Here is a 25,188-nt window from a genome sequence, read left to right as displayed (position 1 = left end):
CCAATCAAGTTGTAGAAACATCGGAAACAGGATGCACCTGAGCTCAATGTCGAGTCTCATAGCAAAGTGTCTGAATATTTATGTAAATAAAGTATCTGTTTTTTATTTTTATTAAATTTGCAAACATTTCTAAAAACCTGTTTGTTTTCGCTTTGTCATTATGGGGTATTGTGTGTAGATTGATGAGGATATTTATTAAAATCCATTTTAGAATAAGGCTGTAACGTAACAAAATGTGGAATAAGTCAAGGGGTCTGAATATTTTCAGAATGCACTGTATATGAGGGGATAGTAGACCTAGTTGGAGAAAGCTATGTTAATGTGCACATTATGGAAGTTAGAGGTACATTTGTATTATTTAATGGGGGAAAAAACTATTATGTGACTAAAATTACTGACTAAAACTAGATAAATTGTCCAGAGTTTTAGTCAACTGATAATAACTAAACCTAACGAAGGATGAAATGACAATTTACTAACAGTTATTTTAGTATTAAAACTAAGAAATCTACATCTAAAATAGCTGCTGCAGGGTTAAATTTCACACTGTCTTCAACTGTAAAAATTAGGGGTAATTGAAAATGATATTTGTATGAAAATCAACAAAATCTATACAATATTTCCCATTTGATCTTTTAGGCATGTCATATTGACCAAAAACGGAGTAGCCAAAATGTACATATTTTATATAAGATACTTATAGCGTTCAAAAGTATGAATTTGGCTTTTTGCATATTTCTAAAAGGTATTATCTTAGTTCTACTGGTAAACTTGATGTAAAGAAGTGACATTTCATATCATTATGTGAATGTGTCTAAATACCATAAAAAATACCATAGACTTTAGGTAAGGGGTAAATTGTAACATGCGTTACATTTGACCCCCAAATACACATTTCAGTCTAATCTGAGTCTTGAGAGGCAACAACAATTATACTGAACAAAAATGTAAACACAACATGTGAAGTGTGTTGGTCCCATGTTTCATGAACTGAAATAAAAGATCCCAGAAATGTTCCATATGCACAAAAAGCTTATTTCTCTCCAATTCTGTGCACACATTTGTTTACATCCCTGTTAGTGAGCATTTCTCCTTTACCAAGATAATCCATCTACCTGACAGTTGTGTCATATCAAGAAGCTGATTAAACAGCATGATCATTACACAGGTGCACCTTGTACTGGGGACAATAAAAGGCCACTTTAAAATGTGCAGTTTTGTCACACAACACAATGCCACAGCTGTCAAGTTGAGGGAGCGTGCAATTGGCATGCTGACTACAGGAATGTCCACCAGAGCTGTTGCCAGATAATTGAATGTTCATTTCTCTACCATAAGCCACCTCCAACGTCGTTTTAGAGAATTTGGCAGTATATCCAACCGGCCTCACAACCGCAGACCACGTGTAACCACGCTAGCCCAGGACCTCCACATCCTGCTTTTTCACCTGCGGGATTGTTTGAGACCAGCCACCTGGACAGCTGATGAAACTGAGGAGTATTTCTGTCTGTAATACAGCCCTTTTGTGAGGAAAAACTAATTCTGATTGGCTGGGCCTGGCACCCAAGTGGGAGGGCCTATGCCACTCCCAGGTGGGCCTATGCCCCTGCCCAGTCATGTGAAATCCATAGATTAGGGCCTAATGCATTTAGTTCAATTGATTGATTTCCTTATATGAACTGTAAATCAGTAAAATCGTTGAAATTGTTGCGTTTATATTTTTGTTTCAGTATATTTTCATCAACTACACCAATCAAAAAGACATCTTCTTACTGAAAAACTATATATTATTAGACACATGGGGAATGTTCCACAGGTAAATAAAAAAAAGAGGTGGCAATTTAGGATTATAGTAAATGAAGCAAACTCAGATTATTTCAATAATCACATCTATGTCTTCCTACTTTAAACATTTAGAGATGTAAGATTATCCTGAGCACAATTTAACCCGGCACTCTAGACTAGAGCATCCATAGGGTCTGTGCAGCAGGCTGAACATTTGATGTGCCTACTTTTACCCCTGGTCTCCCCTACTACAGTAGACAGTTAGCTATCTTTAGCCCCCACACTCCTACCACAGTAAATAGCTACTGTACCTAGCTACCCTTATCCCCGTCACTACTACCAGAGCAGACAGTTAGCCATCAACACTCCCAGTACAGACAGCAAGTAATCACCAACACTGCTATAACAGCTATCAAACAGCAAGCTTTCACCAACTAGCTAGCTACCTCGCTATCCTTAGCCCCAATAACACTTCCACAACGCAGCGACTTCTAGCTAGCAAGATATCCTATGCCTCACAGCAGACAGGTAGCTAGCTATCATCAACACTCCTACCACAGAAACTAGCTAGCATCATTAGCCCCAACAACACTGCTACCGCCACAACTTCTAAGTAGCTAGCTAGCGTTAGCCCCAACACCTCTTACAGACAGACATCAACAAAACACCCACCACAGCAACTACAGTGAGGGATAAAAGTATTTGATCCCCTGCTGATTTTGTACGTTTGCCCACTGACAAAGAAATGATCAGTCTATAATTTAATGGTAGGTTTATTTTAACAGTGAGAGACAGAATAACAACAAAAAATCCAGAAAAACGCATGTCAAAAATGTTATAAATTGATTTCCATTTTAAATGAGGGAAATAAGTATTTGACCCCCTCTCAAATCAGAAAGATTTCTGGCTCCCAGGTGTCTTTTATACAGGTAACGAGCTGAGATTAGGAGCACACTCTTAAAAGGGAGTGCTCCTAATCTCAGCTTGTTACCTGTATAAAAGACACCTGTCCACAGAAGCAATCAATCAATCAGATTCCAAACTCTCCACCATGGCCAAGTCCAAAGAGCTCTCCAAGGATGTCAGGGACAAGATTGTAGACCTACACAAGGCTGGAATGGGCTACAAGACCATCGCCAAGCAGCTTGGTGAGAAGGTGACAACAGTTGGTGTGATTATTCGCAAATGGAAGAAACACAAAAGACCTGTCAATCTCCCTCGGCCTGGGGCTCCATGCAAGATCTCACCTCGTGGAGTTGCAATGATCATGAGAACGGTGAGGAATCAGCCCAGAACTACACGGGAGGATCTTGTCAATGATCTCAAGGCAACTGGGACCATAGTCACCAAGAAAACAATTGGTAACACACTATGCCGTGAAGGACTGAAATCCTGCAGCGCCCGCAAGGTCCCCCTGCTCAAGAAAGCACATATACAGGCCCGTCTGAAATTTGCCAATGAACATCTGAATGAGTCAGAGGAGAACTGGGTGAAAGTATTATTATATTATATATATTAAAGTGTTGTGGTCAGATGAGACCAAAATCGAGCTCTTTGGCATCAACTCAACTCGCCGTGTTTGGAGGAGGAGGAATGCTGCCTATGACCCCAAGAACACCATCCCCACTGTCAAACATGGAGGTGGAAACATTATGCTTTGGGGGTGTTTTTCTGCAAAGGGGACAGGACAACTTCACCGCATCAAAGGGACGATGGATGGGGCCATGTACCGTCAAATCTTAGGTGAGAACCTCCTTCCCTCAGCCAGGGCATTGAAAATGGGTCGTGGATGGGTATTCCAGCATGACAATGACCCAAAACACACGGCCAAGGCAACAAATGAGTGGCTCAAGAAGAAGCACATTAAGGTCCTGGAGTGGCCTAGCCAGTCTCCAGACTTTAATCCCATAGAAAATCTGTGGAGGGAGCTGAAGGTTCGAGTTGCCAAACGTCAGCCTCAAAACCTTAATGACTTGGAGAAGATCTGCAAAGAGGAGTGGGACAAAATCCCTCCTGAGATGTGTGCAAACCTGGTGGCCATGTTTTGCAGAGGGGTCAAATACTTATTTCCCTCATTACAATGCAAATCAATTCATAACATTTTTGACATGCGTTTTTCTGGATTTTGTTGTTGTTATTCTGTATCGCACTGTTCAAATAAACCTACCATTAAAATTATAGACTGATCATGTCTTTGTCAGTGGGCAAACGTACAAAATCAGCAGGGGATCAAATACTTTTTTCCCTCACTGTATGTAAGAATGCTGTTCATTGACTATAGCTCAGCATTCAACATCATAGTACCCTGCAAGCTCATCATTAAGCTTGAGGCCCTGGGTCTCAACCCCACCTTGTGCAATTGGGTGATCATGTCTTTGTCAGTGGGCAAACGTACAAAATCAGCAGGGGATCAAATACGTTTTTCCCTCACTGTATCTAGCTAGATATCCTGGCTAGCAACACTCTTACCACAGCAACTAGCCAGCAAGGTAGATATCCCAAAGCTCAGGGTCCACTTACCTCTGTGGTTCTGCCCTCGTTCTCCTTGTTCTCTTTGGACTTGCGCCCAGGTTTGGTCCAGCCTTTTGGCCTGATGTGGCTAGCAGCGTTGGCAAAGAACGCACTGCTCACATCCCACTCCGGTTCCTACAGGAGAAGGGGAGAAGGAAAGAAAGAAAGAAAGAAAGAAAGAAAGAAAGAAAGAAAGAAAGAAAGAAAGAAAGAAAGAAAGAAAGAAAGAAAAAAAGAGAGACTGGTTTACAAAGGTAGCCATCAGTGTGTATTAAGACTCCTCAAGTAGAGACCTAAAAACTAGCCTGGGTAGTTTCCCAGACGGTTTCTGAACTCAACAACACTGCATCATCGGCCTGGTTCCATATCAGTTTGTGCTGCCTTTCCAATTCCTATAGCCATTGTCACACAGACAGCACAAACAGACCTGGGACCAGGCTCTTACGCCATTGCCTTGCCAAGATGAAGGAGTCCGTCTGCCCCTACCTCTTCAGAGGGTCGTGCAGCGGTCTTCTGGGGTCCTTTAGTCCCTGAGGGGGCTGGAGATGGGGCGGGGGGCTCCTTGGAGCGATGGATGGGGGGAGGAAGAGGAAGAGCTGCACCATCCTCTTTTTCTTCTACCTCCTCAGAATCGCTCTCCTCTGCTTCCTCCTCCTCCGATTCACCATCATCATCATCATCATCATCTTCAGCGTCCTGGTAAACACAAACAGAGAGGGCATATAATAACCTAGTTGGAATGCAAACTGTCCATTCCTTTTTATACATAACATTCCTTTTTTCGATTACTGCAAATGAGGCTGCTAAGTGTCGCATGATTCAGATTAATTCTGAAGACATGTAATACTGGTTTGTAGTTTACCTGCTCAGTGCTCTCAGGCTTCTTCACCTGCTCCAGCTTCTTGCGCTCCCGTCGACGCTGAGCAAAACATAGGAACAGCATCACGCATCAGGAATACAGATTATGTGCTGACTATGTTCTTCACTGGTCTCATGATTTTTAACGAAACACTATGGCTATGGTGGAGTACGCGTGTGTATGGCTGTGTGTTGCTAACCTTTCTCTTGGCTCTGCGTCGCTCCGCTCTGCGTTTGGCTTTCTCCTCCTCACTCAGACTGTCCTCTCCACTGATGTCCTGTTCCTAGCACGCACACACACCCACTTAAAGACATTATCTGGTACTACCGTATACTTTCTAGCCAGTAGTTCTGAAAGTAGCGCTCACAAACCATAAGTGGTCTCCAAAGATTGCATACTACGTCACATATGTGCAGATATGTGCACCACGTCATGCTCTCCCTCTCGATCTGCTGTGTGTGCGCGCGTCTTGCTAGCTGTCACTCAAATGTCGAGGAGCTGAAGCTCATTGGCTAGAAGTCGTATTGCTAGGCTGCTGGCTCACGTGGGGGAAAATGTAGGGAAAATTGCACAGCACAGCTCCCAGAAAAACAGTCGCTTTCAAACGAGGGATTTCATGGCTAATTGAGGTAAAACAGTAATTCTGCTCATAGATTATGCATATATGAACTACAGATTGACACATCTAGCCTAAAGCGGGAGGTTTCAAAAATACTCAATCGTCACCAAAGTTCCGGAGCATGACTTTAAAAACTTTAAGACCACAATTCTCCGAACACTGTCCTTCAGAGTAATGTCTTTACCTCGGACTGCAAAAAATATGATTTGAAGATGATTACCTTACCTGGGACAGTGTGACATCATTGGTGGGGTCAGGGGTCGCTGCTCCACACTCCATCTCCTCCTGGCGCTGGGCATTGGGGGCTTCTGGGCAAAAAAAATAAAAATAACATACACTAGTGTACAAAACATTAGGAACACCTTCCTAATATTGAGTTGAACCCCTATTTGCCCTCAGAACAGCCTCAATTAATCGGGGCATGGACTACAAAGTGTCGAAATCGTTCAACAGGGATGCTGGCCCATGTTGACTCCAATGCTTCCCACAGTTGTCTCAAATTGGCTGGATATCCTTTGGGTGGTGGACCATTCTTGATACACACGGGAAACTGTTGAGCGTGAAAAACTCAGCAGCGTTGCAGTTCTTGACACACTCAAACTGGTGCGCCTGACACCTACCACCATACCCTGTTCAAAGGCACTTAAATATTTTGTCTTGCCCATTCACCCTCTGAATGGCACACATACACAATCCATGTCTCAATTGTCTCAAGGCTTAAAAATCCTTCTTTAACCTGCCTCCCCCCTTCATCTACTCTGATTGAAGTGGATTTAACATCAATAACAGATCATAGACTGACCAGGTGAAAGCTATGTCATGGAAAGAGCAAGTGTTCCTAATGTTTTGTACACTCTGTGTACATCAGGGTTCTATTCATACGTTACTCAAAGAGATAAGCCAATCATTGTCTGATATAGAGAACGGGTTGAAACCTAGCTAACAACAACAGAACTGTGCAGTCAGATACAGGCTTGTACCTGGTCACGGCTTCGCTGCCATCTGATTCAAGTCACAGTCAGCCGCGCACAGAAGTCTAACAACTGAACGGTTCCTTCTGCAAAAGGAGAACTGAGAACATATATTTTTATATTGTTTACTGTCAAAGCATGCCTTAAACCAGGGGTGTCAAACTCATTCCATGGAGGGCCTAGTGTCTGCTGTTTTTTGGTTTTTCCCTTTCAATTAAGACCAAGACAATCAGATGAGGGGAGTTCCTTACTAATCAGTGACCTTAAAATGTATCAAATCAAGTCCAAGGGAGGAGCGAAAACCCGCAGACACTCGGCCCTCCATGGAATGGCTTACACAAACAGGACTCAGACTTCTGTGTTTTTATATTTCAATGAATTCTGATGGAGAGCAATGGACCAAAACGAGGGCTGAAGAAATGAAGAAGTGAAAGAGGTCAAGAGGTGTACATGTGACTTCTCTAGAAATACAGTGCATTCGGAAAGTATTCACACCTCGACTTTTCCCACATTTTGTTACGTTACAGCCTTATTCTAAAATGGATTGAATTGTTTTTTCCCCCCTCATCAATCTACACACAATACTCCATAATGACAAAGCACATTTTTCTTGGCAAAATGTATTACAAATAAAAAACAGAAATAAGACATTTACATAAGTATTCAAACCATTTACTCAGTACTTTGTTGAAGGACCTTTGGAAGCGATTATAGCCTCAAGTCTTCTTGGGTATGACACTACAAGCTTGGCACATGAGTTTCTCCCATTCTTCTCTGCAGATCCTCAAGCTCGGTCAGGTTGGATGGGGAGCGTTGCTGCACAGCTATTGTCAGGTCTCCAGAGATGTTAGATCGGGTTTAAGTCCAGGTTCTGGCTGGGCCACTCAAGGACATTCAGAGACTTGTCCCGAAGCCACTCCTGCGTTGTCTTGGCTGTGTGCTTAGGGTCCTTGTCCTGTTGGAAGGTGAACCTTAGCCCCAGTCTGAGGTCCTGAGCGTTCTGGAGCAGATTTTCATCAAGGATCTCTCTGTCCTTTGCTCCGTTCATCTTTCCCTCGATCCAGACTAGTCTCCCAGTCCCTGCCGCTGAAAAACATCCCAACAGCATGACTCTGCAACCACCATGCTTCACCGTAGGGATGGTGCCAGGTTTCCTCCAGATGTGACGCTAGCCATTCAGGCCAAATAGTTAAATCTTGGTTTCATCAGACCAAAGAATCTTGTTTCTCATGGTCTGAGAGTCCTTTAGGTGCCTTTTGGCAAACTCCAAGCAGGCGGTCATGTGCCTTTTACTGAGGAGTGGTTTCCGTCTGGCCACTCTACCATAAAGGCCTGATTGGTGGAGCGCTGCAGAGATTGTTGTCCTTCTGGAAGGTTCTCCCATCTCCAAAGAGGAACTCTGGAGATCTGTCAGAGTGACCATCAGGTTTTTGGTCACCTCCCTGACCAAGGCCATTGTCCCCCGACTGCTCAGTTTGGCCGGGTGGCCAGCTCTAGGAAGAGTCTTGGTGGTTCCAAACTTCTTCAATTTAAGAATGATGGAGGCCACTGTGTTCTTGGGGACCTTCAATGCTGCAGACATTCTTTGGTACCCTTCCCCAGATCTGTGCCTCGACACAATCCTGTCTCTGAGCTCTACGGACAATTCCTTCGACCTCATGGCTTGGTTTTTGCTCTGACATGCACTGTCAACTGTGGGACTTTATATAGACAGGTGTGTGGCTTTCCAAATCATGTCCAATCAATTGAGTTTACCACAGGTGGACTCCAATGAAGTTGTAGAAACATCTCAAGGATGATCAATGGAAACACGATGCACCTGAGCACAATTTCAAGCCTCATAGCAAAAAGTCTGAATACTTATGTTACCTGTTTTCGCTTTGTCATTATGGGGTACTGTGTGTAGATTGATCAGGAACATTTTTACAATAACGCTGTAACGTCCCTAACTGTGGAAAAAGGGAATACTTTCTGAATGCACTGTATGTCCTTACACAGGGATAAACCTTGCAGGGCTTGCAGTTATGTTTTCAGTGAAAGCCTGGCTGTGACACAAACCTGTGCCTTTCCACAACTTTGTCCCGGAGTTCTTTTGAATGCTCCTTGGTCCTCATGGTTGAGTGTTTCCTTTGCAAGTCACTACCCAGCAGATGGAATCTACAGTAACTGCTGAATGAATCCTGAAATCATGTGAATAACTACAATTTAACACAGGTGGAGTTCAATTAACTTGGTGTGTGATTTTGAAGGTGATTGGTTAGACCTGAGCTAATTTAGGATTGCTATTACAAGGTGGGTGGATGCTTACAATATGCAACCAAGGTACTTCATTTTTTATGCATTTTAATTCCAGGCTATAAAAGGCAACACATGGTGAATATAGACCTTCTATAGGCACTGTATATTTCGTTTAAAAAAATGTCTGCCTTCCGTAAGTTTAAGAAATTCCGTTACCAAAAACTCACATATCTTTAAGATATTTTCTAATTTCTCTCCCTCATGAGGCGGGAGGATAACTAAAGTTAACAGAAGTAATAAGTAAAGGTAGACCTATCAAATAGTTAGTTTTTACTGATTTAAATTATTAAGTCAAATAAAATACAATTGTATTTGTCACAAGCTGAATTTCAGAAGAAAAAATTAATCTGTAACGGAATTTATGCAATGGAATTGGCTACAACGGGAAATAATAGAAATTAAAAAAACAACAGTTGGGTTCACAAGTTTGGACAGCACAGTACAGCAGAGTAGAGTAGAGTTCAGTACAGTAGAGTTCAGCACAGTACAGTACACATTAGAGTAGAGTACACTATAATGTACTGTATTGTACTATACTGTTCTGTGCTCAACTGTACTGATCTCTACAGTGCTGTACTTTGATGTCCAAACTTGTGAAACATAGACGTCTATGATTGGTTCAGATTTGGTCCGGACCAACCAAATTTGGTCTTGTTTGGAATAATAGCCAGTGTGTAGAATAATACCCAAATATGCAAAGAAGGATATTGCATATTTCTACCTTTGTGTATCTATTCAGGATACATCACCATGAAGAGAATGGCATTCATATCCATCATTATGCATTTCTATGCAGTACAGAGGGACCCATGATGAAATTCCGTTACCGGGTATAAATCCACTTCACTTACAGTAGTTCAATAAAAAAAATATATGTTTTCAAAGTCAATGTGTTATGTCATAGATGACACCCCCTTCTTTCTGCAGACATTGCTGAATCTTAATTCGGAGCAGATATTTAACATAGTTTTGTAAAAAGTGGACACAGAAAACTGAGGGAGATTTTACAGAAATTCTGTTACCAAACTTTGCATCTGAACAGTTCTTCCAGTAAATATGTTTTTGTAAAAATGTCAGTGTAAATTGTTAAAAAGGAGTCCTTGTGCATAGAGTTGTATGGTTTGTTAAACTTTGAAATCAATGGTTTTTGTTTGGTATACATTCTAAGTGAAAAATCCAAGTAATTCACTGGTCAACAAAAACCATGTTAATTCACTGGGCAACAAAAACCATGTTAATTCACTGGGCAACAAAAAACATGTTAATTCACTGGGCAACAAAAACCATGGTAATTCACTGGGCAACAACAGACAGTGATTCACTTGACACAGAACTGAGAGTTCAGTGGTGAAACAGTAAGTTCCGTGGTTAAGGAGTGAAACTGATTGTTCTGGAATCATGTGTCATGTGTCTAGTCTAGTGACCTTTGCCTACAGTTTGTCTGAGGGGCGAGAATAGGGAACCTAAAATAACAGAAGGAAATGAGCTCCGAAGGAGGTACGTGTTGGGGCTATGACTGAGTAGGAGGATGTTGCCCCTAAACCGATCTAAGATCAGTTATACGTTTTCCCTTCTAAATGGTTAAGGCTAGGATTTGGGGGAAGATAAACGGATTTGAGTACCGTAAAAACAAATCAAATGTATTTATAAAGCCCTTTTTACATCAGCAGATGTCACAAAGTGCTTATAAAGAAACCCGGCCTAAAACCCCAAACAGAGTTTGTGTGAGCCTAGTAAAGGCTGGGACAGGGCGACTATGAATTGAATGACTATGCAGATCATGAGATCTCTGAGTGTGACACAGAGAGAAGAAGGGGGCAGGTGGGGATGGTTAGTATCCATATATAGAACATATGCTAAGATCAAACCAACACACATCAAAACCATGTGTATCTGTCTCTGTCCTAGAGGCTAAAACAGGGCTGTTTTCCCCCACTGCGTCATGTCCTTTCATGAAGCCTTCCTCTGGGTCAGGTTTCCCCAACTGCTGGCCAGTGGGTGATTTTATGTAATCCCCAATTTCTGAGCAATTTATTATTTAATTTAGGAAATCTGTTAGAATGTATTCCCACGCATAAGAGATATTTGATCGTATACAAATGTAAACAAGGTTTGAAAAGATTATGTTTTAGTCAAATGCTATATCTGTTTGTGCTTCTTGCGGTCAATTTGCAGTCTACAAATTATTTGTAATTATGTTCTGGCCCCCTGACCATCCGCTCAAGAAAAAATAAATAAATGACCAGCGGGCTGAATCTAGTCGATGATACCTGCCTGGGCTATGGCTTTATCAGAACAGCCATCTATTTTCTATGACTTCAAATGGCTGAACATGGACAAAGTCAACCAACAATATGTTCTGGGAGGGCAGGGAAGGTCTGGGGAGCTGGTTGACCTGTCACATCACATCGCATACTAGGGCCCACAGTCCCTTCCCTGGTCTGAGTGCAAACTTCTTAGGGGAGAAGGGAAGACATTTAAAGGCCTTTATAGTGTTCTTACCTCGAAAGGAGCTCTGTGAAAAGTAGTCACATGAATACACCTTTTGAAAGGTTATATACATATTTTTCAGAAAGCTGCTCCTTTAATCTGAATGGCCATGATGTCAGTGGGGTACAAGTCCATTGATTAATATAATACTAGAGTGGTTGATGTCATAAGTTCCCCTCACATGAGGGTATGCTGATTTCCTATTGGGCTGCTGGGGGTCAGGTCAGGGCCACCGTGTCAGTTCATTCACCATGGAACACACCAGGACAAATATACATGTAATGGGATACAGATACAGTGGCATGTTCAGTAGGGCACAATGTAGCAAAATGTTTTCCAAAACGGAAAGTGAACAGGGAGTGTCAACAAGTGCAGAGGGGAAGTTTAGATAAACACTGGATTGACATCCATACATACACCTGTACACTGTTGAAATGTCCATCTCCTCAGTGTAGAAGATCTGTGGCGTTTCCTGCAGTAGTTCACACGCACACAAACACCAGCGGTGACTAACCATCTGTCTGTGACTCGCCACCAGACCATATAGGGATGGAGTAAATCTCAGCATTTGGTCCCATCCAGAAACCCTGAGATCTGAGAGGACAGGATAGACGTAGCCTAAACACTAGGCAATATGGCAAAAACTCCACCCAGCCAACAAACATGTCAGTGTCCAGCCTGCTACTTAAATGGCATGACACGCATGTTCTTAATGCACCGTCTGAGTATCCATTACCTGCTAAATCATACAGTTCCTTCAATCCCCATCATAAAGGAATGTTCTCTATTAAACAAATGATCCAGATCTGATGCCAATAGCAACAAAAGAGCCTGTGTTCACATCTTGAAGGAAACAGGCTGGATTAGTGATGCTGAAAGGGGATTTTGCTGACACAAGAATGTAAAATATACAGTATATCATCCCAAACTGTGGGAGGCTAGCTATATCGTCTAGCTAAATACGGTACTCAGCCTCCCTCGTCATCGCTATTCACTCACTACCCAAATCAGAGCTCTCCGACTCTCCCCTGTCCTGGAGAGCTATGCCTACTGTGTGTGCAGGCTTTCGTTCCAGCCTAGCACTTGGAGTATTATTTCTTCATCCTATGTAAATTGTAAAGTATTTTGTAATGTCTTTTCGGTTTTGTGTCAGACCCCAGAACGACTAGCTGTCGCCATTGGCATCGGCTAATGGGGATCCTAATAAAACCAAATTAAAAAAACAATGTACTGTACCTACCTACATAATTACCACATGTCATCAAGTTTACGCATCAAAAAAATGGGAACAGGGCTGCAAGCTACACTTTCTGCGCCTGGAATCTGGCCTAGACAAAGGGATCAGAAACCAGGGGATTCAAAGAGCTACCTTGTAATCACAGCTACCCAACATGTCGTGGCGAATTTAGAGAGAGAGTAAAGTCAGTGATCAAAAAGAAAGAGGTACAGCACGTCAGTATTTGCCACAAATGAGAAGGGGAAAAGTATTTAGTCTCTCTCTGCCAGTGGAGGCTGCTAAGGGTAGGACGGCTCATAATAATGGCTGCAAAAGGGGTGAATGAAATGGCATCATGGAAACCATGTGTTTGATACCATTCCACTTACGCTGCTCCAGCCATTACCACGAGCTTGTCCTCCCCAATTAAGGTGCCACCAACCTCCTGTGCATCATGTTATATAACTAATCTCTGATATTTGCAAGAAAAATTGTCAAATTTTTTAGGGAAACTTTGTAGAATGTTTAAACTGTTAGAACATTTTATGTGGTTCCCGCAGCTTGGTTGGTTAGTTGGGGCAGTTGTGGGTTTGATTCCCCACATGGGCCACAAACGGAATACCGTAAAACTTCAATTAATAGCCTGGGTGTTTATTTGCTTAAATCGCTGAACACAACAGGCACTTATTAGAGACAGGCTTCTATTTGAGCCAGGCATCTAGCATCTATTTCCTTAATTCACACAACCTTTTGCATGGTTAAATTGTTTATTCCAGCATTTTAAATAAATTACTTCATTTTCTGCACAAATGCGTTATTTAAACAGTTTCCATCCAATTGTCGACAGATTTTCATGCGAATACTCTAAAATCTGCATAAAAACTATATGCTCACACCAGAGATGCGTTTCCATCAAACTGACTTGTTGCGGATAAAAGGCTGTGCGTGATGACATAGTTAAATGGGTATCCATCGCAATTTCAATTCTACTGATGGTTTTGTCACAAAAGATGTTGTGTTATATAGCCACTCTGGTCTTGGCATGTGTGATTTAGCCAACAGCTCACAGATAGAGTGCGGGTAGGCTACCTACATTATTAGATTATTATGGATAAAAGTGAGATCATTTTTGATTTGTCAAAACGGCAGCCAAGCGTCGACCATCATGTCACCAGAATAAAACCCTCAATATTTATTGGAAAGGAGCATCAAGCTCATCACCGTGCACTTTCCCCACCCTGTGAAGTTCATAATAACTTATTTCATCTCCAACGTGTACTTTACTCACATCAAAAGGTGGGATGGAAACCTGGTTTGTGTCACATTTCTTTTATCTTAGTATGCCTCTATTTCGGAAAAAATTACTTAATTGACAGAATAATTATTCTCCTCTGACTGTGCATTTGTCAGTTCTTACTTTCGCCACTAGAGTGCGATCGGCCAACTCCTGGGGGTCTGTACTCCGGAAGTTGTTGACTGTTTGTGCTTGCCAGTTAGATAGCAAATCTCAGCTGTTAGCAGCCAATGGCTAGCAGTTTCTTACTGGCGATAAAAACTGATTGACATCATTGAGTCATTACTGAATTTCTTAATATAACAAATCAAACAAACCTAGCAAACAATTCATGGTAACCTCGTAAACAATTCATTTAGAAGTGGTATTTATTTGAAACAGGCGTTTATTTGCTGAAATGTGTGCCGTTGCCCAGCTATTAAAAGGGCAAGCAGCTATTTGAGACTCTAGTGCATTTTATTGGGTTAGGGCAAGTGTTCCCACACGGCCATATCGCCATGTTACAGCGCTTGTTTACGATAGACAGAGGCGACCACCTGTGCTAATTAGCTATCTACTGTGGTCGAACACCTGTGTGTAAACGTAACTGGGGAGGAAGTGTAGTTCGTCGGCTGGAGGCACACGGCCATATGGATCTGTACAAACCTGCTACAGTAACGTCTTTCACACATAGTTTTGAGCTATAGTTCGAATCAGAGTTCGACTATGTTAAAATGCTCGCAGTCAAACAACCAATAATAATGCGTGACTCTGGTTCTTTTCCTGTGTTTGGTCTGGACTGTGTTCTCACCTGCAGCGAACCGCACCACGGTACGAATTGGACAGAGACCACCCTTTTTGAGCGAACCACGGTGTGTTGTTTAGTGTGCGCACAAGTGCGGATAGAGTGTTCACAGCAGTCCAAACGAACCGAAGTTCGGAAAAACCGCACCAAACCAATTTGGTGTGAAAGCCCCCTAACTGTAACTTTTTTATTTGAACGATTCTCTCTCGTTGATATGAATGGTCGAAAATGAGCAAACCCCGCCCACCAGGTCACGCAAAACGAACTCACCCACTGGAACATCTGATTCTGGTGAGTTTTTCGCTTTAGCCAGACAAGACGTGGTTAGTACTTGCCATTGCTCGGGAAATAGCTACTCTAGTTAAAATGGGCTTCCATAAAGTTCAACAATCTTGGGCAGATGGCCAGTATATGAATGATATCTGACTAGCTTCTACTTGGGCTGTCAACCGTCAAACCTGAGACTGGTGTGTTGTTGGTAAGTAGCTACATTTTGTTTATAGCTAGCTACATATTATTTGATAGGCTATGCTGCTATGATACTAGGCCAGTGATTCCCAAAATGTTTCTGTTACTATACCACAAACTGAATTTTGCTCTACCCGGTGTACCCCTGAAGTATCCCCTCAAGTGTATTTTATCAGTAGGCTTATGGTCTCATGAGTCTTCAAGTACCCCGTGTGAATAGGGCAGGTACCCCCAGGGGTCCTAGTACCCATGGTTGGGAATCACTGCCCTAGGCTATGATACCGTGATACACTATGTGGACACCCCTTAGAAATAGTGGATTCCGCCATTTCAGCCTCACCCGTTGCTGACAGGTGTATAAAATCGAGCACACAGCCATGCAATCTCCATAGACAAACATTGGCAGTAGAGTGGCCTTACTGAAGAGCTCAGTGACTTTCAACGTGGCACAAGTCCGTTAGGTCAACTTTAAGTGCTGTGAAGTGGAAACGTCTAGGAGCAACAACGGCTCAGCCGCAATGGGACCGCCGAGTGCTGAAGCGTGTAGTACATAAAAATCGCCTGTCCTCAGTTGCAACACTCACTACCGAGTTCCAAACTGCCTCTGGAAGCAACGTCAGCACAAGAACTGTTCGTCTGGAACTTCATGAAATGGGTTTCCACGGCCGAGCAGCCGCACACAAGCCTAAATTCACCATGTGCAATGCCAAGCATTGGCTGGAGTGGTGTAAAGATCACCGCCATTGGACTCTGGAGCAGGGGAAACGCGTTCTCTGGAGTGATTAATCACTCTTCACCATCTGGCAGTCCGACGGATGAATCTGGGTTTGGCGGATGCCAGGAGAATGCTACCTGCCCCAATGCATAGTACCAACTGTAAAGTTTGGTGGAGGAGGAATAATGGTCTGGGGCTGTTTTTCATGGTTCGGGCTAGGCCCCATTCTAGACGATTCTGTGCTTCCAACTGTGTGGAAACAGTTTGAGGAAAGCCCTTTCCTGTTTCAGCATGACAATGCCCCATGCACAAAGCGAGGTCCATACAGAAATGGTTTGTCGAGATCAGTGTGGAAGAACATGACTTGCCTGCACAGAGCCCTGACTTCAACACCATCGAACACCTTTGGGATGAATTGGAACACCAACTGCAAGCCAGGCCTAATCGCCCAACATCAGTGCCCGACCTCACTAATGCTCGTGGCTCAATGGAAGCAAGTCCCCGAAGCGATGTTCCAACATCTAGTGGAAAGCCTTCCCAGAAGAGTGGAGGCTATTATAGCAGCAAAGGGAGGAAGAACTCCATATTAATGCCCATGATTTTGGAATGAGATGTTCGACGAGCAGGTGTCCACATACTTTTGACATAGCATCTCCCTAATGTGTAACGTGAGAGGAAGATTTGCAAGCAAACCTGATGGCATGTTTGATGCATGTTGCCAGCTTGCTTTTAATAATGTTTAAACTAGAACTGGCTAGTTACTGTAAGATTCCTGCTGAATAATCAAGCAAACTAGTTAGCAAGCATTTGAGGGCTTCAGCTACCTGCAAAAAAGATGCCAACAAGCAACAACATTGTGTATTTTCTAGGGCAAAAAAGAATGACAGATCACCAGATAAGGAGGCAGTGACCCGACACCAGTCTGTTTTAGAGTAATGGAGGACATAACCACCAGGGCCGGGACGATACCAGTACTGCGATACTCGTGAGTATCATGGCAAGGAAACAAAACACAAAGTGGATTTAACTTCTTTAGGAAAACAGCCCTAATGTTGGAAACAAACATCATTATGTTGTCATCCAGAGTCACATTTATTTATTTTCCAAGCTATTGGTACACAATAGTTTACATAGAGCAGGTTTTTAAAGGACCAAAGAGTTCGGTCTACTTCGTGTTTTCATTTTTGTTATCAAAACACTTTAGAATATCTACATAAGTTAATTATTCTCATATTACGCTGTAGGTTACTCAGTATGAGAAGAGGGCCATCCTCCTACATCTTACATCTGCCTGGAGTTATTGAACTCTGCCTGCTACACACATGAGGCAAACTCTGTCATATCCAGGATGGAGGGTCATGCACTCCACCCCTTCTGCCACCTGACTGCACATGTCCGTAACCTGTAATACATTACATAGATGGGACTTATCACCCACTGGCAGCTTGAAGACAGAACCTCACCCAGAAAGGTATGCATGTCAGTGTGTTAGATAGTTCAATAATCCTTAGATTTGGGCAAATAGACCATAGAAATGCCATTCCAGTTCTGGTCTTTATAAGCACATCAATATGATATTTACAGCAGAAAATGTTTTATCTTTGTCGAACACATCCTTTGATTTTTTGTTGATGCATCTACACTCAAGTTGGGTGATGTTTCCACATGTAGCCTACACATGTAGGGATATTATTTCTGGGATTTGTCTCCTGGGAAAGATCTAAAAGCGGACATAAGGAGAGACGAGACAAAACTAGCCAGTTATAGAATATTGTGTAGCTGAGCTGACTGAAGACCATGGGCATTCAACTCGCAGTAGTTGATAGTTTCCATGGTAATATGTATTTATATGATGTAATAAAATGTTTAAACTAAGTTGCAAGCTACTTTTGTAGCAAGGTGTTGTATTAAGAGTGTCTTATGAAACAAGGTCCTAAATGATGTCACCATTGCCCTTGATTCTAAGCAATGTTGTGCTGCTATTTTTATTGACTTGGCCAAAGCTTTTGATACGGTGGACCATTCCATTCTTGGGGGCCGGCTAAGGAGTATTGGTGTCTCTGAGGGTTCTTTGGCCTGGTTTGCTAACTACCTCTCTCAAAGAGTGCAGAGTATAAAGTCAGAACATCTGCTGTCTCAGCCACTGCCTGTCACCAAGGGAGTACCCCAAGGCTCGATCCTAGGCCCCAAGCTCATCTCAATTTACATCAACAACATAGCTCAGGCAGTAGGAAGCTCTCTCATCCATTTATATGCAGATGTTACAGTCATACTCAGCTGGCCGCTCCCCGGATTTTGTGTTAAACGCTCTACAACAAAGCTTTCTTAGTGTCCAACAAACTTTCTCTGCCCTTAACCTTGTTCTGAACACCTCCAAAACAAAGGTAATGTGGTTTGGTAAGAAGAATGCCCCTCTCCCCACCGGTGTGATTACTACCTCTGAGGGTTTAGAGCTTGAGGTAGTCACCTCATACAAGTACTTGGGAGTATGGCTAGACAGTACACTGTCCTTCTCTCAGCACATATCAAACCTGCTGGCTAAGGTTAAATCTAGACTTGGTTTCCTCTATCGTAACCGCTCTTCTTTTACCCCAGCTGCCAAACTAACCCTGATTCAGATGACCATCCTACCCATGCTAGATTACGGAGACGTAATTTATAGATCGGCAGGTAAGGGGTGCTCTCGAGCGGCTAGATGTTCTTTACCATTTGGCCATCAGATTTGTCACCAATGTTCCTTATAGGACACATCACTGCACTCTATACTCCTTTATAAACCTGTCGCAAGACCCACTGGTTGATGCTTATTTATAAAGACCCTCTTAGGCCGCACTTCCCCCTATCTGAGATACCTACTGCAGCCCTCATCCTCCACATACAACACTCTTACTGACAGTTGTGGCTGCTTCGCGTGATGTATTGGTGTCTCTACCTTCTTGCTGTTGTCTGTGCCCAATAATGTGTGTACCATGTTTTGTGCTGCTACCATGTTGTGCTGCTGCCATGTTGTGTTGCTACCATGTTGTTGTCATGTGGTGTTGCCATCCTATGTTGTTGTCTTAGGTCTCTCTTTATGTAGTGTTGTGGTGTTGCTCTTGTCGTGATGTGTCCACAATGAGCACTTGCTGTCTCTCAAATACATTGTTAGAGTCGTTGGTTAGCTAGCTAGCGAATTTTAGCCATATTATAATTAACATGAAATCAGTCAAAGACACACCCAAGAAACACCCACATCCCCAAGGCAACTCTTGTTTGCCTTCAGCCATGGCCACCAGCATTTTCTTTTATGAGCATTGATGAAAACGAGGCCAAATCATTAAGTGCAGTAGCCCTTTAAAGATGCAAAATGCAGAAATCACAAAATGCACACACACTGCTAAAATTCTAATAGTTCGCCTAATTTCAGTTTATGTGACAAAACAAGCAAGTATAGTGTAGAGAATCATTGTACCATCTAAACCGCTGTGAAATATATTTGTCATAACCAAACATATTGTATTTTCAGTTGTTTGAGGCTGGTCTACAAACTTGAAAATAAGATGCAAAAATGAAACTTCAGAACGGGAAGCATAGAAATAGTGCACATACGTCGGGTAAGCTTGGCTTTATACATAGTTTGGGCTTTGTCGAGTAAGGCTTAAACTATGTATTTAGATTGTAGTTAGGTATTGTAGGTAGTTATCGTGGGTTGTTGTATGTAATTATTGTAGGTTAGTATTGTATTCGGCTGAGCTCGGTGAAGCACGAAGATAGCTGGCTAACCCACTACCTGGACTAGCTAGCGGGTAGCTACTGGCAACTATTAGCAACGGTATAGTTGTTTCACGCCTGAGAGTGCCTGTAATTACGCCAGCTGGCTGCCTACAATAATTACATACAATAATTGCCTACCATTCAGCTGTTTTCTAACCTCATTGTCTGAACCGTTAACGTTAGGTAGTAAGTGGCTACTGTGCTTGAAATTTAGCTAGCTTGTTGCTACCTGGATAGCAACTAGTAAACAATAGCTGGAACGACCTAGCGAACAGACGCGAACTGGCTGAGTCAATTCAGTGGCTAGCTTTGCACTTGGCTAGCTAACAGTAGCTACTAGGGGTAAGTCATAACCTACATTTGTGTTTTATTTTTACATATTGGTAGCTAGAGTCATTCAAGGAATTCGGGACATGGGTGACTAGTTAACGTTAGTTTTGCTCTCTCTGTGTGTTCGTGCCGTGAAAGGAGGGGTTTCTTCTTTGTCTGAAAGCAATGGCTAGCTAGTATGCTAACTATTCTAGCTAACTAACTGGCTGAATAAGTTGACGACGGACTCGCTCAAGCTGTCGGGACTAACCCACAACGTTAGACACGGACACGAACGATCTGCTTGGCGTGTTGACACACTGGTGGTTTGTTGTGGCCGAGTATTGGTGCTAAACCGTGTTGTTGGAGTCCAGCATGCTAGCTGGCTGTGGCGTCTTATGACTAGGTGCCCTGGACGATTTTCACGGAAGAATACTGTACCTAGTTAGCTAGCTGAATAAACTAAGTTAGTCTATTCCTAGAAAACATTGAACCGCTGTAGTTTATAACAATTATAGTTTCTGAGGTGGAAGTTGGGAGAGTTATATTTGGGTGTTGTGGTGAGGGAGGCCCCGCTCTCTCCTTTCCCAGATGTTTAGTTCATTTCATTCCGATCTCCTTTGCATTATTGTAGCCATTTTCTGCAGCCTGTCAACTATGCCTCTGTCTATCCCTGTTCTCTCCTCTCCGCACAGGCTATACAAATGCCTCACACCGCGTGGCTGCTGCCTCTCTAACATGGTGGTCCCTGCACGCACCACCCACGTGGAGTTCCAGGTCTCAGGCAGCCTCTGGAACTGCTGTTCTGCTGCCAACAAGGCAGAGTTCATCTCAGCCTATGCTACCCTCCAGTCCCTCGACTTCTTGGCGCTGACGGAAACATGGATTACCACTGAAAACACTGCTACTCCTACTGCTCTCTCCTCGTCTGACCATGTGTTCTCGCATACCCCGAGAGCATCTGGTCAGCGGGGTGGTGGCACAGGAATTCTCATCTCTCCCAAATGGACATTCTCTATTTTTCCCCTGACCCATCTGTCTATCTCCTCATTTGAATTCCATGCTGTCACAGTCACTAGCCCATTTAAGCTTAATATCCTTGTCATCTATCGCCCTCCAGGTTCCCTTGGAGAGTTCATCAATGAGCTTGACGCCTTGATAAGTTCCTTTCCTGAGGATGGCTCACCCCTCACAGACTTCAACCTCCCTACGTCTACCTTTGACTCATTTCTCTCTGCCTCCTTGCCACTCCTCTCCTCTTTTGACCTCACCCTCTCACCATCCCCCCCTACTCACAAGGCAGGCAATACGCTTGACCTCATCTTTACTAGATGCTGTTCTTCTACTAATCTCACTGCAACTCCCCTCCATGTCTCCGATCACTACTTTGTAGTGCGAGAGTTGCACCCCTTCTCAAAAAACCAACACTCAATCCCTCTGATGTCAACAACTACAGACCAGTATCCCTTCTTTCTTTTCTCTCCAAAACTATTGAGCGTGCCGTCTTTAGCCAACTCTCTTGCTATCTCTCTCAGAATGACCTTCTTGATCCAAACCAGTCAGGTTTCAAGACTGGTCATTCAACTGAGACTGCTCTTCTCTGTGTCACGGAGGCTCTCCCGCACTGCTAAAGCTAACTCTCTCTCCTCTGCTCTTGTCCTTCTAGACCTGTCTGCTGCCTTTGATACTGTGAACCATCAGATCCTCCTCTCCACCCTCTCCGAGCTGGGCATCTCCGGCGCGGCTCACTCTTGGATTGCGTCCTACCTGACCGGTCGCTCCTACCAAGTGGCGTGGCGAGAAGCTGTCTCCGCACCACGTGCTCTCACCACTGGTGTCCCCCAGGGCTCAGTTCTAGGCCCTCTCCTATTCTCGCTATACACCAAGTCACTTGGCTCTGTCATATCCTCACATGGCCTCTCCTATCATTGCTACGCAGACGACACACAACTAATCTTCTCCTTTCCCCCTTCTGATAACCAGGTGGCGAATCGCTTCTCTGCATGTCTGGCAGACATATCAGTATGGATGACGGATCACCACCTCAAGCTGAACCTTGGCAAGACGAAGCTGCTCTTCCTCCCGGGGAAGGACTGCCCATTCCATGATCTTGCCATCACAGTTGACAACTCCGTTGTGTCCTCCTCCCAGAGTGCGAAGAGCCTTGGCGTGACCCTGGACAACACCCTGTCGTTCAACTAACATCAAGGCGGTGACCCGATCCTGTAGGTTCATTCTCTACAACATTCGGAGAGTACGACCCTGCCTTACACAGGGCGCGGCACAGGTCCTAATCCAGGCACTTGTCATCTCCCATCTGGATTACTGCAACTCGCTGTTGGCTGGGCTCCCTGCCTGTGCCATTAAACCCCTACAACTCATCCAGAATGCCGCAGCCCGTCTGGTGTTCAACCTTCCCAAGTTCTCTCATGTCACCCCGCTCCTCCGCACACTACACTGGCTTCCAGTTGAAGCTCGCATCTGCTACAAGACCATGGTGCTTGCCTACAGAGCTGTGAGGGGAACGGCACCTCCGTACCTTCAGGCTCTGATCAGTCCCTACACCCAAAACGAGGGCATTGCGTTCATCCACCTCTGGCCTGCTGGCTCCCCTACCTCTGCTGAAGCACAGTTCCCGCTCAGCCCAGTCAAAACTGTTCGCTGCTCTGGCACCCCAATGGTGGAACAAGCTCCCTCACGACGCCAGGACAGCGGAGTCACTCACCACCTTCCGGAGACATTTGAAACCCCACCTCTTTAAGGAACACCTGGGATAGGATAAAGTAATCATTCTAACCCCCCCCCCCCCAAAAAAATGTGTAAAGTGGTTATCCCACTGGCTATAAGGTGAATGCACCAATTTGTAAGTCGCTCTGGATAAGAGCGTCTGCTAAATGACGTAAATGTAAATGTAATAGAACACATCTACCGCTTCTTAAACTTGCTTTCAATGAGAACGACATGTCTATAACACACTTTTCTATGTGAATTTGGTCTGGTTGTCCAAAAAGTTACACATTGCAGCTTTAATGGCGTGGGTTCTGGAGAGCAAAGCTATGCCATGTTATCTATTGGGCAATTCTTATCAGTAGCGCTTCATTAAAGTGTTTTTGTGTTTGGACTCAGCGATTTTAGAGTGTCACTGTAATAACAAAGCCTTTATGGATATGCTTTCAGATTCCTGCATTCAGTAAGATATGGAAATGTAAAAAACCCTGTGCTGTTCTCAGTATAGACCGACATACTTTATTGAAATATAGTTGACACGTTACAACTCTTTTTGTGGTCCATTCAACAATCCACATCGTGAGAACTCCGAAGTAAATGCGTGTAGCAATCATTACATTTGATATTTACTCGGTCGACCACTACAGACCAATGTAGCGTCGAGAAGGGTAGCGGGAGTGTTAAGCGTAGCCCCTTCTTTGAATGTATTTTAACTTTAATCATCAAAAAGCAACAAAAGCGCCGTAGTGTGTTATTACAGAGTAGTTATTCTACCAGTTTAACTGGTCAAATGTTACAAACACTCCCTTAAAACGGTTGCAATCCTAGTTCAAAGACCAAGGACACTTTTTTTTGCCGACTAACGAGTTGAGAGGAAAGTTAGAAAATAGTTGAAAAAAGTGGAGATTTCTTACCGCTCCCAAGCCCCAATAGCCTGTAAATATCCCATGTGAACCGCATGACACCGACCATCCAGCATTATCGACTCAAATACCCGTTAATAAAATCACACACATTGTTACAAAGTAAAAAAACAACAACGCTTAGAACATGGGGACCTCAGCTGTCTCGGGTCTGCGGGAATTTGGGAGGTTTGGTCCGGGCTTCCTGGGCGTCAGGCGTCCGAATATTTGGTTCGTTGGAGGTCCCACCCAATGCCCACGTCTTAAAGGGGCAGTTCACGACAAAATCCAAAGTTCATATACGTTTTCACATAGAAATAGAATCTAGAAGTGTCCTCTTCAATCTGTGCTGTAATGTTTTGAGTTAACGCAACTGACATTACAACAAATAGGCCTACATTCCTTTCCATGAGCCACATCAGTTAGCATAATTTGAATTAACATTCGACATTTACATTTACATAATTTAACAGATGCTCTTATCCAGAGCGACTTACAAATTGGTGCATTCAACTTATGATAGCCAGTGGGACAACCACTTTTTTTTACTTACAAGCCCTTAACCACTTACTTACAAGCCCTTAACCAACAATGCAGTTTTAAGAAAAATAAGTGTTAAGTAAAAAAGAGCTAAGTAAAAATAAAAATAAAAAGAAGAAAAATAAAAATAAAAATAAAAATAAAAAATAATTAAAGAGCAGCAGTAAAATAACAGTAGGGAGGCTATATACAAGGGTACCGGTACAGAGTCAATGTGCGGGGGCACAGGTTAGTTGAGGTAATTGAGGTAATATGTACATGTAGGTGGGGGGGACAATGCAAATAGTCCGGGTAGCCATTTGATTAGCTGTTCAGGAGTCTTATGGCTTGGGGGTAGAAGCTGTTAAAAAGCCTTTTGGACCTAGACTTGGCGCTCCGGTACCGCTTGCCGTGCGGTAGCAGAGAGAACAGTCTAGGGTGGCTGGAGTCTTTGGCAATTTTTAGGGCCTTCCTCTGACACCGCCTGCTGTAGAGGTCCTGGATGGCAGGAAGCTTGGCCCCAGTGATGTACTGGGCCGTACGCACTACCCTCTCTAGTGCCTTGCGGTCAGAGGCCGAGCAGTTGCCATACCAGGCGGTGATGCAACCAGTCAGGATGCTCTCGGTGCAGCTGTAGAACTTTTTGAGGATCTGAGGACCCATGCTAAATCTTTTCAGTCTCCTGAGGGGGAATAGGCTTTGTCGTGCCCTCTTCACAGCTGTCTTGGTGTGTTTGGACGATGAAAGTTTGTTGGTGATGTGGACACCAAGGAACTTGAAGCTCTCAACCTGTTCCACTACAGTCCCGTCGATGAGAATGGGGGAGTGCTCGGTCCTCTTTTTCCTGTAGTCCACAATCATCTCCTTTGTCTTGATCACATGTCTTGATCACATACCCCCCCCCCAAAAAAAATTGTAAAGTGGTTATCCCACTGGCTATAGGGTGAATGCACCAATTTGTGAGTCGC

At 43.5% G+C, this 25,188-nt stretch overlaps 1 protein-coding gene across 2 annotated transcripts in view; it reads right to left on the bottom strand.

Annotated features, from left to right (window-relative positions):
• LOC123484138 (hsp70-Hsp90 organizing protein 2-like) overlaps positions 1 to 23,941 on the bottom strand; it is a 38,379-nt gene extending 14,438 nt beyond the window's left edge. The window contains exons 1-6 of one of the 2 annotated variants that reach the window (XM_045214159.1): positions 23,714 to 23,941; positions 6,000 to 6,079; positions 5,355 to 5,438; positions 5,159 to 5,215; positions 4,783 to 4,992; positions 4,306 to 4,431 (exon numbers count right to left, since the gene is read on the bottom strand). In XM_045214159.1, coding sequence (XP_045070094.1) covers positions 4,306 to 4,431; positions 4,783 to 4,992; positions 5,159 to 5,215; positions 5,355 to 5,438; positions 6,000 to 6,079; positions 23,714 to 23,771 — 615 coding nt within the window. In that variant the 5' untranslated portion in view covers positions 23,772 to 23,941. Of the gene's footprint in view, positions 1 to 4,305; positions 4,432 to 4,782; positions 4,993 to 5,158; positions 5,216 to 5,354; positions 5,439 to 5,999; positions 6,083 to 23,713 lie in introns of both variants that reach the window. The other variant, XM_045214158.1, reaches the window with a different exon arrangement.
• Positions 23,942 to 25,188: the final 1,247 nt, after the last annotated feature.

Source organism: Coregonus clupeaformis, unplaced genomic scaffold, assembly GCF_020615455.1.
Source record: "Coregonus clupeaformis isolate EN_2021a unplaced genomic scaffold, ASM2061545v1 scaf0203, whole genome shotgun sequence".
Lineage (NCBI taxonomy): Eukaryota > Metazoa > Chordata > Actinopteri > Salmoniformes > Salmonidae > Coregonus > Coregonus clupeaformis.
The sequence above is the reverse complement of the archived record's forward strand: the minus strand, read 5'-3'. Positions and strand labels throughout refer to the sequence as shown.